The following is a 16,326-nucleotide window of genomic DNA, read 5'->3' on the forward strand; positions in this document are numbered from 1 at the left end:
TCACTTGTGCCCCGCTTCTACCATTCGTTTTATATTCCCCAAGTTACTTGCAAGGAAAATCTTTAATATACAAAGGCTGAAGGAGAGATAGCAGGCACGTTGCATTTGGAACTGTCTATGTTAAGCAGTGAGAAACTATGGTTTCTCCCAGGTTAAGTCATGTCTGATGTCACTGTTGTGTGACGAGTCAAATCTTTATTTTGAGAAGTAATGCCACTGTGGGATTTTGGTGTCTGTCCAAAAACTTTGGTTCTGCATTCATGTTTTCTTAGCTGATTCCATTAATGGCGCAACAAGATTGTAAGCCATCAGCTGCATACAAAATATTAGTAGATAAACAAAGTAATCAGTTTATCCATTATGTTTGCCTTTTGAAAAATACTGTATTCCTTAAAGGTAACACAAGTAACTCGAAATGTTGCAACGCTTGTCATTGCCTGAGCTGGCTGGCTTGAAGACTCTTGTCATAACTGATGTATTTGTGTAGCAGGTTCCAAAGAGAAGGCCGTGCTGCCTATTTTTGGATTCCTAGTTTATGCCAGAATGTAAAACTTCAATTAGATTATGTAAGCAAACAGGACTGGCAATTATTCAGCCATATCCTTACTTTAAGGATACTGCAAATTCCATAATGTTGCTATTAGAGCAAATACCCCTAATGTTGTCAAGATCTCCTTCAAGTTCCTCTCTCCATTTTCATACATTTCTATATGGACCTTTAATTTAGCATGAAACTGAAAAAGGACAATAGTGCAACTAATTAAAACCTGGGCAAATAAAAGCTTGTACTAATCTTTGCCACTTATACATTGCCATCATTCCTTTTCAGCAACTGCTTGTCTCAATTCCACTAAATTCTTGGATGTCTTAAAATCATATGCACCTTATGTCATGTATTGCAGAAGTACTTAGAGTTTAGTAAGATAAAGTGTTGTAGACTGTAATTCAGTTGTTTAAAATACAATATAACAAATTGCTTTTATTTTATTTTATTTTTTTTGTGTACTCAGCCCAGTACAGCTTAAAAGAAGACCTCAATATGACTCTGGACTGGACCAGTTCTGAGCTTACAATTTTGTTTTAATATCTGCACAAACTTCTATATTCAGGGACAGTTAGACTGATGGATCCTTTGCTTTCCTGATTACACCATTTCTCTGGGTTGAAGTCTTAGCTCATGAGCATTCCTGTGAGAGCTATCTAAAATGGGAATTGAAGATATTAGTTCAGTCATCTCTGATTATTTGTTTCATTTGTTCGTTGGTTTGTGTTTTTTTTTTTAATTTTCTTAAATATAAAAGCCGTTCTGGTGGCATTTCTCTTTTTCTCTGTTTCTGTTCCGTAGTAGAGAGAAGAAATTTCCTTACTGCAAACAATTATTTCCTATCAGCAACAAATTTGCCTTTCTCTTCCCATAATGTTCCTTTTCTCCTGCTCCCCCAGGAGTTTACATATTCTGCTGTTATTTGGATTTTTATCCAGACAGGAGAACATGGTCTTAGATATTGCAGTCTTGTTAGCAGGTGGGTCTTTGACTGCATACCATACATCTTGGAGCATGGGGGTATGGTCCTATGGCTACTATGACAATTTGCTGAATTCCTCCATCCCACTTGGACTAGAACATTGGAGTATTCTGAGGTGACAGCAGCAGGATTGGTCATTCCCCAGTGCTGGGTCTCATTTTGTTTGACTGTAGTTCCTTAAATGCAAAACAGCTGTAGAGAAGATCCAGATAACTAGCTGACCTTTTCTAAGCTTCTGCTTACACAATTTCAGTATACTTAAGCAGGATAACTTGGAAGACCTCATATTTTAAGTGGTCTCTAGGAACCCTGAGTTGGCAAATTTTGATGTCGTCGTACTTCTCATGATAATCTTTTCTGTTGTTCCACTGCTTTTATTAAAAAAAAAAAAAAAAAGCAATATTGAATGTCCTTGAGCCATAAGTAGCTTCCCATTCTCTTCCTTGGAGCCCGGTATGTTAGTTATTTGGTTGAAGGCAGAGCAGAGGGCATTGCAAATGGCATGTAATTGAGTTAGCATTCCCATGAGGGGTAAGTACAATGAGGTACTCTCTTGGACAGATCAGCACTTTGGGCAGAAAGCACTCAAAAGAAATGAGACCAACTAGATTGCCCTGCTAGAAGAGTAGTATTTCTCCTTGTAGATGGCCTCTATGTGTAGTATGTTGAACATCATTTATCAGCCCATTGGATTTTAGTCTGGAGAGACACCAGCAGATTCCATTTGCATAGATTTTTTTTTTTTTGCAAAGCGATTTGCTCACCAGTGGCTTCTTCTGCAGCATTTGTACCCCTCACTCAGTTCTTGAGCGTCCTCAAACAGAAGCTATAATCTCCATGCAGAATGCCTACACCTAACTGCACATGTCAAATATTAGAGTGAAAATAGAAGACGACTCAAGTCATAACCTTTATTGACCATAGCTGCCTTAAGGAGGATTGATGCCCAGCATCAAGGAAATGTGTCTTTTGAATATTGTGGAACCAATCTAATGAAGGCCTTTGGCTCAGTGTGTCATTCAGATGCTCTAGCTGTATTGGGGCATGGATAAAATTCTGTTCTTTCTTCTTGAGATAGCTGTGCTGTGATTCTCTTTATGGTAGGTCTGACTATAATTTAAAAAGTTCAGTTTGAACTGCGTTTTGGAATGTGTCCTCACTTCCCCCTTTTTCTTCAGCCATGAGCGTCCTGCTGTCTCTCACCTTTGTATGAGGGAGTCACTGTGATGGTGCAGCAGTGTACTGTGGCATTAGAGATTTTCAGCAGAGCTTTTGACTTGGGCTGTCATGGCCTCCTCTTCTGTTCTACTGTTTTGTTGTTGGATAATTTTTTATTCTTCTTTTTCTTTGCTCAAATGGGAAGGTGAACAACTCCTTGCTGTTTGTAACTTGCAAATGAAGCAATTGGCCCATTTTTTTCCTTTTTTCAATTAAAAACGTTTTTAGTATGTAGAAATTCTCAGTGAGTGGACTGATGCTGGTAGCAGCTTCTATCACAACCTTTCAGATTAGTGGCAGATGCCCATGGCTTTTCTTGTGGCATTTGACAGTTTGAGAGAAGTGTTAAAACTTTAATTTTCTGTTTTGTCAAATGGATCAAATGATCCCAATTTCCAGGCAGATAAAAAATGTCAACTTGGAATCTTCTTTGATCTGTTCTTTTACTGGCTATGGAATGAAATGGAGTGAATGGGGAATTATCTACCCTCCTTGAGAGTCTGCTGCCTATTGGCTGGTTTTCTGTGTTGTTCATCCATCTCGCTGTGCATTTCTAAATTAAATTACTGCTTCAGTCTGCAGGCATTGCATCCTTCAGTCTGTTCTCATTGCAATTCAGGATGAATATAAGTTACCAACAAATTAACTATATGTATGTGTATCCATTTTTGTATGCAGATGGATGATGTTATTCCTTCTGGGGAGTAATAATTTTGTAGTTCAAAGATGCTCTAATAGAATTCAACATCATCTCTTTAATCTTTGTGTAGTTCCAATTTTTTAAAAGATCTTTCATTCAGAAGGTTGTTCTTTTTTTACTGTTTGTTTGTTTTTTAAATCGGTCTCAGCCAATTTATTTCCCTTATTTGCAATGATTTTATTTTTTTTTTTACATCTGTTTACTGTTCTCCCTAATATAACCAGTGGATGCATCATTGTTGCTCTTACTCATTTTTTAGGAACTCTGTACGTAATTGTTGGATCCAAGATAGGGTAGAAACAAGGGCGGTTTATGTGCTTTGTTGTGGTTTGCTTTTGCTTTTGTCTCTAGTTTTTGTATGAATCTGATAGGCTGGACAGCCTTCCCTCCTTTTTATTTGTCTATTCAAGTTTCATTTACATTGGAATGTACTTTAACATGTATCAAGAAAAAGGTCCCATGATTTTAAAACTGATGTAGTAGTTGTCTGGTTTTATTTGGTTTTGTTTTCCTGGGAAAGAAAAGTGAGGTTAAAAAATCTTTTGGTGTTTTTTTTTTGTTTTGTTTTGTTTTGTTGGTTTTGTGATTTGTCTACAATTTAGATGTTTGAGTTTTTTGGAAGTATGGTCAGTTAAGGGAAGGTGCTGTCAGTTAACAGAACAAATAAAAAACAACCTCTTTCTTAGCTTATTAGTTCTGTCTTTGGTCCAAAGCAAAGTAGCACAGGCAGAACCAGCTACATAGATAAGAACATTACTCTTGGGCTTCTTTTTTTCCTCAGATAACATTGCCAAATATTCATCGTTAAAACTCCTCTGGATTGTAGACCTTGACCACATTTTATATTTCTCATAAGTGAAGTCTGGTAGATGTACTGTGACAAACAGAACGTACAGCTCTCATGAAGAGCTCATTTAGACTACGAATTCTGTGCTGGCAGATCTGTTCTCAATGTAGCTTTAGCACTGATATCCTGCATGGCGGTTCAAAGATGTTAGGGAGCAATGGCTCGTGGCATTGTATGCTGTCAGAGCAGGAGAGCTGATACAGGTTAGGGAGATAAGGAATGCAAGAGGTTGGAAAGGAAGGAAACTTGATACCTTTCCAAAATTAGTTTGGATATGTCACTGCCACAAAACTGCTTAAGCTCTGTAATCACCTACCTTGACTTGTTGGTTCTCTGAGCTCTCAGTATTTGACTTCATCCTATTAGAGTTTGAGAATAGCCCTGGGATGAAGGAAATGGAGGTATCACTTGACATCTGCTTGGGTTCAAACTGTCATTGAGTTTTGGCTCAGTGCTAAGAGTGTTTAATAAATGCTCGTTTCCTCCAGGAGTGCCCACTTTTTTTCTTGTGCTATCCTCTATCTGGTGGGGGGGTTACTTTAAGGCCTTTGTCACTGCAGACTAGGGCCTGACCAAAAAAAGCTCCTAGCTTAAGTCTGTGCTACTACATAAGTATAGTTACAGTGGTTCTACTTGCGTGTAGATGTTTTACATTAAACTTTACATGGCTTTTGGTGGACCGTGGTGAATGGATGCAAACTTACTCTGATCTATGTATGTATGTATGTTCAGTATCACCTCTGTATTTTAAATAGGAAAATTGTCTGCTGCCCAGATCTATAGTGCTTCCTCTGCCTAATTAATTTCATGGGCAGAAATGTAGCAGTCTGCACTGGGTAAGGATTGTTCTTGGTGTGTATGCTTTACTTCTTCACTCAGAGTCATGCTTCCTTTATGTTCTGCTGCAATTTAAATTAATGCCTCCTTGAAATGAATGCGTTCAAAAGATTTTTCTCCAGAGTCTCTGGAAGTTCAGGAAGAATGCTATGTAACAGTTGCACTCTGCTCCTGGTGGAGGCATTTTTTATACTTGCAGAGTTAGAGTGGCTTATTTTAAAGAGGGAAGACTGCAGAAGGTAGTGCAGCAGAAAAGGGTTGGTTTTGGTTTTTCTTCGGTGAAAATTCATCACCTCAGGTCAACTCCTGGAGCATACTAAGCTAAAAAGATGTAGAAAGCAGATAGGCTTTTTTTTGTAAGTACCCTGATAAAGTTAAGATTGGTTTGAGAGCCGTAATCTATATTTTGGTGAATTAAAACATGCTTTCATATTTTGTTTCTGCTTGTTTGGTTTGGTTTGGTTTTGTTTTCAAGGAAAAAAATAATTCTTACTACGGTAAAACTGCTCATTGTTCATACTAAAAACTGCATGTATGAACTGATTTTGCTTCTGAAACAGCGAGTAGTGCCAGCGAATTGTGTATGTACAGGTTGTATGCATGCATGCAGTGTGTACCACTTTAATCTTGATGGTGAGCATTTTAAATGGGCTGCAGGAGTTCAGATACTTTAGGTTTCGGATATTGTAGGAGACAGATTTTGGGGGAACTGCCGAGAAGTAGAGTATCTTAGGAAATAAGCCAGAAAAATGAGAAGCCAGAGAGTAGATAGGAAAGAGTGAGGTGGAAGAGGAAATAAATCAAGATCTTAAACCAGTGGCCTTTGCCAGAATATGACTTGATATGACCTGTCAGAACACTGCACTGGTACCCTGTTGGGTGTTACTGTCCCCATATGCCATTTGCTCAGTTTTACTGTCCGTGTCACGGGTTTGTATAACAGCTTCCTGCAGCACACAATATATGTTGACTTCTAATATCTGCTGTGTCCAGTAGGAAGTGTTGTGCACTTCTTTCCTGTGTGGTCGGAGTGAGGTTTGATAGGAGTCATAAAGGTAGACAGTGGAATACCAAGAGGAAGGAGGAAAATACATAGGAGAGAAGAGAAAGGTAGCGACGTGGATGGTAAGAGAGCTTAGAGAACAAAAAGGGGATGATGTTCTGCCTTTAGTGTTTGTGGAGATGAAAGTTTAGAGAGTGAGAAAGATGTAAGTTCATCAGTTTAGAGCACTGAAGGAGTCATCTGCCCTGTGTTTCTGGGAATTTAAAGTGAAATTTCGTACAAGAAAAAGCCACTAACAACTGACAGGAGAGGAAGCGTCTCTTCGTGGTCAGAAATAAAGAATTAAAATAAAAACTGGTGAAAAATAATGCAACTTGTTTATCTCCTGTTAGTCATACAGTCAGCTGATGGATTTATTTTGTGTGGTTCTGGCAGTATTGTCTAAGAGGTGTTATTGGTTTTATCCCTTTGGCCAAATGTAGTTCGAAGGATCCATCACTAATAGGGGTATCTGAAAGACCACTCGAGAACAACAGAGTAGGATGTGCAGATTTTAAACACCCCCAGGATTTTTGTATTCTTTTCTGAGAAGCTGCTTACATGGAGTATTTGAAAAGGCTATTTTAAACTTGCTTTCTTTCTTTTTTGTAATGGATGTAAAACTTTAAACAGTCCTCTGATAGCATCTACCAGTGCAGAGCCGTCTAATAAATATCCCTCTGCTCTTAACTAAGATACCACCTTTTAGGATCTGTGATTTTGTAGTTGTTTTTCTCTGTATGCTCCTCTTAGTTTTCTGATTTTTCTACATTCATCTCTTGTCTCTTTTTCACACACTTAAGATCTCAATGTTTAGTACCCACGGGCTTTGCCAAATTTGCCCTCAGGTGTGATGGTACTTGAACTTCCATCCAGCCTATGGAGGCCATACAAACCAATGGCATTGTGGGATGCTTTTTGTTGGAATAGGAACAAAGAAAGAGAAGTTGAATGTTTTCTTGAACTCTGGTAACATGCAGTTCTTGTGTTTCAAAACTGTCCCTTGGTACAAAAGATGCAGGTGTTTACCTCTTGAATGAAGCATCTTTGAATGCTGTTTAACATTCCTGCTTCCAGTACCTGCACTAGCATTTTTTAGATTGTGGTTTCTTCCTGCTACTAGTTGTGCTATGATAATATATTAGACACCTTGTTAAGTTGAGCTTGTTTCCTTCTTCTGACAGCTGCAAATCAAAAAGAGCCCTTGACTCCAAAGTTCAAAGTGAAAGATGAGCCTAAGGATGAAGAAGCTGCAAGTTCAACCTTGTCTCAGTCCAGCTATGTGTTCAGCCAAGAATCTGAAGCCTCAGCTCCCAGTGTGCCTAAGGAGAAACTCAAGCCACAGGAAGCACCGGCAAATATGATGAGGCAGGACATATCGGTCAAGGCAGCGTCTGAGCTCCTCATGAAGCTCTCAGGTGGGTATTTAATAATATTCAACTTCTTGATATTTTTTAAAGTATGCTGGCTGGCCTACTGCACAGAAGTGGTAAGCTTGTAGCAAGTGAAGGAACAAATGAAAATATTTATCTACGCAGGTTTGTATACATAAGACAACTCAGTTTGTTCTGTCACCATAGTATCTAATTATCTGTGTTCTGCACAGATTTCACTGGTCTTCACATTAATGACTATGGGATAAGTCAAAAGAAACTATGCCTTAAAGCTTTTAGATGCTGTCATTTTTAAAATGTACCAAAACATGTTCATACCAATTTATTCACATTTGTGTCACTTCATTAACATCATAAAAACGTGTATCTGTACTGAACTAAATGAACTATATCTGATACAGTTTTAAAAATGGTAGGCTTTTAAAGCCTTTTATTTTTTCCTGACAGTATCTTATACTCAAAATTGGGAGAAAAAATAAATGAACTGAGAACACTTGCACTTGCCTGCATTGCCTTAGTAATACAATGTTCTGTCAGATAGCTAGACAGTATGCATGTGTATACACAAAAGTACTGTTACAGCTGAAGGGAGTCAAAAATGTATGTTCTGCTAATTATGCTTTATCTAACTGTTAGACTGTTAGAATTGATGTTTCACTTAAAGGAAAATAGAAAGTTTGAATTTATACCCACTGGGAACAGGTCTTTATGATGAAAAGGATTTGGACTTCTAATACACTTCAATTTTTAGTGCCAGGAAATAAATGCTGGTCTCAGAGGCTAGGATTCATACTTCCCCACCTAAGCTGGCTTCTAAGGCTTATCCAGAACTGCGCAGGACTTTTTCTTTTTCTTTTTCTTTTTTTTTGCTTTTTGATTATAACTTTAGCAATTTCAGAAATTTCTAGAAATCTATCTGAAATTATTTGTCTTTGAGCTCAAATTTATACCTGGAAAGACTTCAGTTGGCTGGGATCTCTCACATGAATTCTAACATGTAATTAATGCACTCCTGCTCATACCTGTAGGTAAGAAGAATTTCAATCACTAGAATGCAGGCCTTGGTGTTGCTGGTGCTAAAAGTGCATCCTGGATGTAAATATTGATCAGAGCAGATGTTTCCCAATTTTTCAAGCTCCCAAACACTAAACATTTTGTCATAGATAAAATGCATTCTTGTTACTGGTATTTGGTTCAAGTATTGTGTTCTCTTAACAGAACTTTATGGCCTAATGAATGTTAACTGATTATTTTTCTTGCTTCATTTAAATTAATATATATATATTTCCATGAAGGAAGAGCTCCATAACTTAATGATTTTTCAAATGCTTCAGAGACACTGGGTTTTTTGACTCTGACTGTTGACTTCAGTAATAGCAGGCTGTGTATAGTTTTAATACAGACTTTATTATATTAGAGCATTACTGACTTAAATATCTGTGGATATTTGGAGATTTGGCATATATATTGTTCTTGATCAGGCCTTCAGTCACTTCTGCTGGAAACTCCCAGTATTTAAAGGTTCTAGTAAGAAATAGACTAGTATAATATTTCCCTTATGATCTCTTAGTGAGCGGGCAGTTTTTGCTGACAGTGTTTTATCAGTAGACTGAAAAGGAAAAAAACAGGATTTACTTGGGCACTATTGCTGAAATTGACATTCCAGAGTCAGCCAGTGGGTGGAGTTCTATCAACTTTATCACAGGTACTGTTTTCAATTTGTACTTTTCTGAATTACCGTTTAAGACAGAAAGTGTAAAACACTAACATACAGCTAAACGTAGAATAAATATAAGGGGGGAAATCTAAGATCAAACATCTCTTTAGTATCTTTGGTGGGGTTTTTTGTTTGTTTTTTAATTTGTTTGCTTTATCTGATAGAATATTCTGAGATCACAACCAACATCCCAAATTATTTTAATCAACTTTTCGCTCTGCTTTTAGTGATGTGGTATTTAAACAACTATTTATGCAACTATTTATTTCTGACATAATAGTAGGCATCCTGACATACGTCTTTCTGTTATTCTCTAGCAATAATATTGCCAACTGTTGATAATTCATTTGAGTTTCTTGGGATTTCGGCATGTATCTTTCATGAGAAAGATGCACTGGTTTGTTTTTTTCACTGGAAAATTTCTTTCCCAAAACAGTTGCACTGTGTTGCTAACTCTTAGCTCAGTTTATACAGATAGTGGAAGGCCTTTCTGGCTCAGGAACCTACTTCATACTACCAAGATAGACTCATTTGTAAATCACCTGTCTCTTGAGAATATAATGTGGAGACTTGTCCACTACTTGGAAATAACTTTAAATCTAGGAGAAACTTGGAAGAATAGGAATGTTTTACTGAAACAGTATTTTAATATTGAACATTACTAGTTGTCACCGTGGATATAAAAGTACAGAAACGAGCGAAAATTCACATGTGCAGCTGTCTGTATTTCAGTTCTACTGCATAGGTTTACTTTCTTCTCTGAAAGCTAAAATGCTGTCAGGATACTTGCGTGCTGTTAGCAGGAGACGACCAGTGCTTGAGGTCAGGTCCTTATCCTGGATATTACTTCAGTGGAGTTGGCCCTTGTCTGAAGATGTTCTGCCCTTTTATACCAGTTTTCTGGTATACTGGTTCCACTTGAATTTTAATCTCCTACCTCACAATTCATAAGCTTGATGCATAATCAAGACATCACATTTTGAACACTTCTTGCAAAGAGTAATGTCATTTCTAGGGCATATGTTGGTAAAACTCATTTTCATCTGTCCAGTCTAAACGAAACTTTGTAACAATTGATTTGGTATGTTAAAATAAATAGAGCACCCATTTGACAATGGTCTTTGTGGGTTAGCAATTTAAGCTTAAGTTCAGATCTTCAACCTACATTTACAGAAGAGTGTAAAAACTGCCATGTTTTATACAAACGTGTAAAGCTGAGCTGTGAATGCAGTTCATTACTAAGTCTTCACTGAGATGAGACAGAATGGTACCCTGATCGATTTGAAAAGGTAGAGAAGTGGAGCAAATCGCTCTCATCTCAGCCTAGTAGAGCATTGTTCCTGCATGGTTTTAAATTCATATTAAATATTGCACAAAATCACGTGTAAGAAATCAAAGTAACGTATTTCAAATGCACCTAAACCAGCTTTCTACACTCTTTCTTACCTGTTTTCTTTTACGGGAAAGCTGATTTAACTAACACTATCAGTGATCTCTGAAGAGGTTTATGCTCACAGTCTTGTAAGCTGAAAGGTAGGTTCCGGAGGAGATTGAGATTTAAAATAAATGTTTGCATCTACATCCTCATGTTATAGCTTAAAAGCTCATTTTCTGTTGCAGTAGTTGTGCTGCTGATATGTTTGGAGTATGTATTACATTTCAGAAGCATATATTCCTTTCCCTTCTTGTCCAAAAAGGGGATGTATAGCTGGAAGTATATAAATTCTGTTCCAGCTACTAACATTTTAGAAGTAATATTTTACTCTGTTGCCTTGAACTATCACACTGATAAGTCTGTCTTCCCTAGAAATGTTGTCTGGATCCTATTTGCCTTAATTTCAGCTGTATCTTCTTTGTGTGGTGTAGTTATTTTGCATTTCTGTAGTAACGTAGGTCCTTTTGCTCTTCTTTCAGTAGATCAATTCCAGATATATTGCAGCTATCCTTGTTATCAGTACCAAATCCATGACCTTTGTACTACTCAGTTCCTTTGGATTTTTCTGTACTTCAGTACTCAGGTCACAGTGCTTCTGTGCCTAGTACAAACAGTGTGTCATAATTTTGGGGTTTTGAATAGTTGAAATTAATGCATGTTTAATTCTAGACAAGGATGTGAAATAGTATCTTGTATACAATTAGTTCCAAAACTGTCTTTGATGAACTCTCTATATTACCTAATTTTACACCAATTCAACACACAGCACAACTGCTTGCTGTGGGTTTTACTTTTTCTTTTGATTGTTTACTCTAATTTCCTCCTTGATGCCTCATAACAAATTTTGTTTCCACTATATCTTAGGTTCAATTGAAACCACACAGATGGAAAAAGGAAAATAAAGAAAAGAGGTTTGTGCAATTCTAGCATAAGTTGAAGGCCAGAAGACCCCACTGCTATTCCCATTCTAGAAATAACCCATTGGGTTTTAGGATGCAGTACAGTGAAGGACTGTCTGAGAAGACTCTAAGCTAGCTCATACCAAAGCCAGTTCAGTCACACCAGCGTAGACTTAAAGAGGAGCTAAATGAGCATAGCATTTTTTAAAGTTTAAGTAGGAATGCTTCCTTGTGCTAGTGTGGCTCAACAGCTGATGACGCTTCATGAAAGGCTTAGGTAGCTTTATGCTGCTTTATGCTTAGCTATCATCAGCAGTGTGAATTAGAAATAATAATAAGGAGTTTGTGGCTGGTAAGCTGTTTTTCTTAGCAGTCACAAAAACTTACCAGGTTTAGTGCATTGTGTTGGTGTTGTTTTTGTTGTTGTTTGTTTGTTTGTTTTATTGTTACAATGGTGAGGAAAACATACATTATTTACATTTCCTTTTTGTGTGTGTGTGTAAATTAAGTGGCTCAGAAACTAGTTGTCCTACGTATAGATTCTTAACTTGGTGGCTGTTCTGGGAAGTACTTGTATGGAGCTGGACTGCTGTCTTTGGGGACAACTGTTGTCAGAACTTTCTAAGTGTGTCCATCCCTAGATTGCAGGGGAGTTGTCGAGCACTTTCATCCCTGCTTGGAATACCTTGATAGTAGAGGCAGGGGTGAAAATGAGGGAAGGTTTTTGTTGCTTGGTCTCTAAATGGCTCATTAGAAGGCTTTGGGCAGCAGTGGGTACTTCTGTAGAAGCCCAGATAAATAAGCAGAGAACTGTCTGCCCCAAAATAAGACTTTCTTAGCTAGAGATGGTATGGTAAGCCATATAGACAGACTGAAGTCCACTACTTTTTTTGTGAGTTTTTTTTCCCCCCCTTAAAAATGTGGAAATAATTGTGCATGGTTAGGGTGAAGCTTTATTTTAATTCAAGTATAGAAAAAAGATGGAGCTTTCTGCAAAGGTTCAGCTTGCTGCAGCAAGACTAGATTAGGTCTGGGAGACTTTCATAAACTGGGATATGTTGTGATTCATTGCACATGCAGGCTTTTGATCAAATTATTTTTTATTTACATTTTGTGAACACATCAGAAGGGTGGAGCAGCTCTCCTATGAAGACAGGCTGATGAGAACTTCTAGCAGTACTTAAAGTGGGCCTACAAGAAATCTGGAGAGGAACTTTCTACAAGGGGGTGTAGTGATAGGACAGGAGAATAATAATTTTAAACTAAAAGAGGGTAGATTTAGATCAGGTATAAAGTAGTAGTTCTTCACAATGAAGGATCGTGAGGCACTGGACAAGTTGCCAAGAGAAGCTATGGATGCCCCATCTCTGGAAGGGCAGGTTGAATGGGGCTTTAAGCAGCCTGATCAAGGAGGAGCTCAATGGGAGGGTGTTCCAACTCATGAAAGGGAGGCTGGAACCAGATGGTCATTAAGGTCTATTCCAGCCCTAACTATTCTGTGATTCTATGTTTGTGTGAGCATTTGAGGGGTTGGGTGTGTTCTGTAAGTAAGTTCTTTCAGGTGAGCACCGTATTCCTAACATTCAAATAGAAAAGAACAGCAGATGCATATTACAACTTCAGATTTGTCTTAGTGCCCTAATTTTATCTTTCTCTTTTGTTGTACATTTCTGTGAAACTGAGCCTTTAGTTGCGAAATTCTGTAACATGGGATTTCTGAGTTCCGCTTCAACAAATATCAGCTGGTTTTGATTATTTTTTTTTAAACGCAGGATCATCTTAGATTGATTCAAGGCCCATTGACATTGTCTTATGTAAAACAGCAGCTTGAAAATATAGTAGCAAAATAAAGCATCAAGCACAGCGCCCTAGGGAACGTCAGATGTTACTTGTTGTGTCTGTAGCAGAGAACCTTCAGGGCTCACCAACTGTTCCCTGCCTCCAAGGTTTTTATTTAAGCTGTTTTAGGGCATGTTTATTTCTAGCAAATCAGAACAATTAGCATAACAAAATGCCTGACTCTTCATACTGAAAGCTTTTGAAGTCAGTACAAGTTGACCCACTAGTTACCCTTGTCTGCTTGATTGCAAAAACTAGTACGTGAGTCCAATTTATGAGACATATGGGAAAGACTTTCTCTGCTAAGTTGATTCATAAAGTTGATTTGTAAAGCTGATGGACATTTCAGCATATGCAAGTATCTTAGAATTTTGGTGGTAAGATAAGGTTTTAAATTAAATGATCAGAAGAAGCATGAATGATTTAGCAATGTTTCACTTGATTTCTGGGAATGGAAAGTCATCGGGCTACTATAGTATCAGCAAAAACAGGGGTTGTTCTTGTGTTTTTTATTAATTCTGTTTGCTTGATTTTGACACACATCTCAAATAAGGTGAAATACATACTGTGCCGCATTTAAAGAGCATGTTTAGCATATCCCCTGTATTTAGGGCCAGTTGTAGTCTGTATGTAGAATATTGTAGTAGTTTGGAGTTCTCCACAGAGAATTCATAGAGGGTCTAGAGGAAGGCTGCTAAGATAATTAAGGTTTTAGGGTTCATGACCTGCAAAGAAGTACTGACAGAACTGAACCTGTTTAGTCTGGTGAGGGGAGACTAAAGGCAGATCAAATAACAGCCTGCAGATACTTAAAGCAACTTAGAAAAACAGAGTTTAACTTTTCTTGGTAGTGGCAGATGGTAAAACACAGGGGCAACAGTTACCAGCTGCAGCTCCCAACCTTTGGATTGGACATTCACATTCTGTGATTCTATTATAAATGCAGTACTCTGCGTTTTCCTTTCCTGAACTCCTGAGGTTTCCCCAGTTTGGAATTGCCTCCTCCACATCATCCAAGTTGTTAATAAAGCCATTAAGGACTGACTGTCAGCTAGACAGTATCCCTGACTGCAACCCTCTGAGGTTAGGGATACAGCCCTGCTTGTAGTTCCGTTATCCAGTCCATATTACTAATTTGGCTATAATGGTAGTTCAGTGGTGTCAATGGTATAATGATGATACTAAAGACCTAACAGAAGTTAAGGTAACAAAATCTGTTGCTTTCAGTCTGTCCACAGTCAGTTGTTTTGTCATAAGAGACTATCAGGTTTATCAGGTATGATTTGCCATTGGGAAACCAGTGCTAGCTTTTTCTAGATAGTCTTGTCTTTCAAGGGCATGAAAGAGGCTTCCTACAGGATTTGCTCTATAATCATTCAGGAGACATAGTTTAGGCTGTCCAACCTCTAGACAGAAGTAAATGTACTGTTGTCAGTAATAGTACTTGGGGGAAGTAATGACTAATGATTATTTGTCCACATTTTGAAGTACAAACAGTATTTGTATCTGAATAAACTTAACTGTTGCCTTTTGCATCAGTGAAAAGTGATCTTACTAGACCAGATGTAGTGCCAGGGGCTCGTTGATTGTAGGTATACTGCAATGGAGATGGACTCAGCATCTTATCCCACTTGTCTGAATCAGAGAATTTACTGAAATGTGGTTGTCATGTTCCCAGAGGTGCAGAGATGGTCTTCCAGGTATATGGAAGTCTCTCCATGGCATGTAATTTGTCAGTTTGTGTACTGAGTGACCAGGATGGCTGGTATGCCTTGACAACATCTGCTTTGCAGTGAAGATTTAGGAATATTCAGTGTCTGCTGTTGTCCCTCTTGAGTTCTAGCCCTGTTTCTACAACTGTGAGGCAGACTGAGTCTAAGAAAATGCTTGGGATTTGGAAAGCTTGCTTTCTCATGTGTATTTTGAATCATGATGTGTTACTACTAGATGTCATTGTGCGTATTGGTGTATATCTATGCAGCAAATGCAGACATGTAAATGAACATCAGTGCTCATAACTTGAGCAGGTGCGTATTTTAAAGTCTGTTATTTCTGCTTCTTGTTTTGTAAAATACTCTTTTTTTCTTCTGAAGTGCTCTGGAATTCTAGAATTGAGAGGTGGTAAATAATGCCAATAGTGGCTTTACTTACTATTGTGTTACAATATGTATTTTGTTTTAAGATATCTTGAATTGCGGATCCAGTAAAAAATGAAATCTTATCCCAGTATCCCTACTTACAGTGAATGTTTTATGGCTTGCTATGCTTCTATTTTATCCTCCTTTTTATGCAAAAAGGTGTATTTGTCTTGACGTTGGCAACTTCTTGCACATGTCCTGAAATCATCAGCAAGAAATTCCAGTGGTTTTATTCTCAGTAGTTTCACTTGACATTTTTTGCATTGTTTTTCTGTGAGCGAGAATTTATGAATTAGAATTTTATCTATTTTAAGGTGGTGCTGAAGCAACAAAATCATTTAACTTGTGGTGATTTGCTTTGGCCATACATTTCTTTTGTTTATCTCCTTTCCATTTCCATGTGTCTGATGCAGGTGTTAGATTCTGGTTGTCCCAGCTTTAAATGAAGTAGCTGGAATGAAATTTTAGCTCTTCTAATACTTGGCAATCACCGTCTGAGACTGTAGAGGGGCATTGCATAGGGGTAAACTTCATAGCCACTTTTATTGCCGTGCATACCTGAGGTAACATTGTCAGGCCTTTAGGACTGAATATTGTACCCTGAACTTTTAAGTAGCAACAGTTATTGCTCTGTGGGGTTGTTTTGTTGTTATTGTTTTTTTTTTTTTCCTTTTCTTTTTTGTTCTGTTCTATTTTGAAAAAGTTTCACTACTTTACCATTTTTTGCACTCAGA

General features: G+C 37.8%; 1 protein-coding gene across 5 annotated transcripts in view; it reads left to right on the plus strand.

Moving 5' to 3' along the window:
• The window catches only part of ZNF827 (zinc finger protein 827), a 106,714-nt gene that overhangs the window by 48,226 nt on the left and 42,162 nt on the right, over positions 1-16,326 (plus strand). For all 5 annotated transcript variants that reach the window (XR_004166236.2, XM_090138576.1, XM_031588837.2 and 2 more), the window contains exon 5: positions 7,355-7,588. Coding sequence is in view for 4 of the 5 variants with exons in the window: in XM_090138576.1 (XP_089994702.1) it covers positions 7,355-7,588 (234 nt within the window). In the remaining variant the exon portion in view is untranslated. The remainder of the gene's footprint in view (positions 1-7,354; positions 7,589-16,326) is intronic.

This window comes from Phasianus colchicus, chromosome 4, assembly GCF_987193195.1.
Source record: "Phasianus colchicus chromosome 4, bPhaCol1.hap1.1, whole genome shotgun sequence".
Taxonomy (NCBI): Eukaryota; Metazoa; Chordata; class Aves; order Galliformes; family Phasianidae; genus Phasianus; species Phasianus colchicus.